Below are 2,094 nucleotides of genomic sequence, written 5' to 3'. Positions count from 1 at the left end.
TTCCCACCTCGGTCTTGAGTGTAATGCAAAGCTCAGGTTCCAGGTGGGGAGTGACTTCCAGGGCTCCCGACTGGAGGCAGGACTGCCTGACTTCTGGGGTTCCGTGGTTTTGAGCATCTTCCGGGGGGAGGGGGAGCCTTGGCTCATTCGAGGAGCCCCCATGGAGCTTTCTGTGCCTGCAGACACCTGACTGCACCCCTGCCACCCTCCCCAACCATGCAGCCCCTGCAGCAGGCCAAGCAGGGTCCGCGGCGGGGTTATCCAGCCCCTGTCCCCCGTGACAGATGATGCTCGGGGGACCGGGAGAGCAGAGACCGGGCCTGAGCCACCGTCTGTCCTGCCCTGCAGGTGCGGAGCCATCCCCCGCCCTCCTGGTGCCAAGCGCCAAGCGCCGCAGCCGGAAGACCAGCAAAGACACCGGAGACAGCAAAGATGGGGGCACACCAGGGTCCGAGGAGCCCGGCGCCAAGTCACGAGGGCGTGGGCGGAAACCCAGCACCAAAGCCAAGAGTGGTATGTCGGCCCCAGCTCGGCCTCGGCCGAGGCACAAGGGCAGGTGCGGGAACACCTCTGTGGGGACTGGGCCACACAGCCACTGGGACCCGATGACAGATGGGGAAACCAAAGCTCTGGGGGGCACGTTGGTCTGTCGGGGGCAGAGCGGTGGTTCGGTCTAGCATCCAGGGACAAGTGCTAGGAGCCGAGACGGCCAGGGACCGTGCTGGGGTGACAGTGACTTGAGAGCCCAGAGCAGACGCTGCTCAGGAACGGGCAGAGCCGGGCTTGAAACAGGGCTTTCTGGCCTGTGACCCTGGCCTCACATAAGCTTTTCCCTTCTCTCTTCTAGATAGAGCTGCCGTCTTAGAGGAGGGAGGCCCAACAGAGGAGGTCCCCAGTACTCCGTTGGCCCTGGAGCCCATCAGCACCCCGAGTTCCAAGAAGAGCCCCCCAGAACCCATGGACAAGCGGGCCAAAGCCCCCAAGGCTCGCCCAGCGCCCCCACAGCCCAGCCCGGCGCCGTCGACCTTCACCAGCTGCCCGGCTCCTGAGCCCTTTGGGGAGCTGCCGGTCCCCGCCACGGCCCTGGCCCCTGCCCCCCTCGTCACCATGCCTATCACCATGCCCGCCACCCGACCCAAGCCCAAGAAGGCCCGGGCTGCAGAAGAGGCGGCCCCCAAGGGCACCCGGCGGCCCGGGGAGGAGGCCGAGCTGCTTGTCAAGCTGGACCACGAGGGCGTGACGTCGCCCAAGAGCAAGAAGGCCAAAGAGGCCCTGCTGCTGCGGGAGGACCCAGGCGCCGGGGGCTGGCAGGAGCCCAAGGGCCTCCTGGGCCTGGGCGGCTACCCCCCGGCCGCAGGCGGCGGCGAGCCCAAGGCCGCCCGGCCCAAGGCCACGGATGGCGACCTGGCCCAGGAGCCCGGGGTCGGGCTCGAGTTCGAGGACTTGGGCAACGCCAAGAGCCCAGACAAGGGCCAGGCGGAGCAGGACGGGGCCGAGGAGTCGGAGAGTGGCAGCAGCAGCAGCGACAGCGGCAGCAGCAGCAGCAGCAGCTCAGAGACCGAGGGGGAGGAGGAGGGCCAGGGCGGCGGCGGCCGGAACTGCAGCGCCTCCAGCTCCAGGGCCTCGTCGTCCTCGTCCTCCTCGTCCTCGTCCTCGTCCTCGTCGTCCTCGTCGTCCTCATCCTCCTCCTCGTCCTCGTCCTCCTCCTCGTCCTCGTCCTCTTCCTCCTCTTCCTCGTCCTCGTCCTCCTCCTCCTCGTCCTCCTCCTCCTCGTCGTCCTCGTCCTCCTCCTCGTCCTCCTCCACCACCGACGATTCTTCTTGCAGCTCCGACGACGAGGCAGCTCCGGCCCCCGCGGCCGGCCCCTCCGCCCCGCCGGCCCTCCCCAGCAAGGCGCCCAAGCCGGCGGGCAAGGCTCGCTCCTCGGCGCACTCCCCGGGCAAGAAGGCCCCGGCGCCCCCGCCGCAGCCCCCGCAGCCTCTGCCGCCCAAGGCGCAGGCCGGGGCGGGGGCCAAGAGCCGACCCAAGAAGAGAGAGGGCGTCCACCTGCCCACCACCAAGGAGCTGGCCAAGCGGCAGCGCCTGCCGTCCGTG

General features: G+C 69.2%; 1 protein-coding gene across 1 annotated transcript in view; it reads left to right on the top strand.

Moving 5' to 3' along the window:
- TNRC18 (trinucleotide repeat containing 18) overlaps positions 1-2,094 on the top strand; it is a 73,949-nt gene that overhangs the window by 64,864 nt on the left and 6,991 nt on the right. The window contains 1 exon segment of the mRNA XM_040634730.1: positions 1,536-1,967. Within this exon segment, the coding sequence (XP_040490664.1) occupies positions 1,536-1,967 (432 nt within the window).

The sequence above is a fragment of the Ursus maritimus genome, unplaced genomic scaffold (genome assembly GCF_017311325.1).
Source record: "Ursus maritimus isolate PB19 unplaced genomic scaffold, ASM1731132v1 scaffold_2, whole genome shotgun sequence".
NCBI classification, from domain to species: domain Eukaryota; kingdom Metazoa; phylum Chordata; class Mammalia; order Carnivora; family Ursidae; genus Ursus; species Ursus maritimus.
The sequence above is the reverse complement of the archived record's forward strand: the minus strand, read 5'-3'. Positions and strand labels throughout refer to the sequence as shown.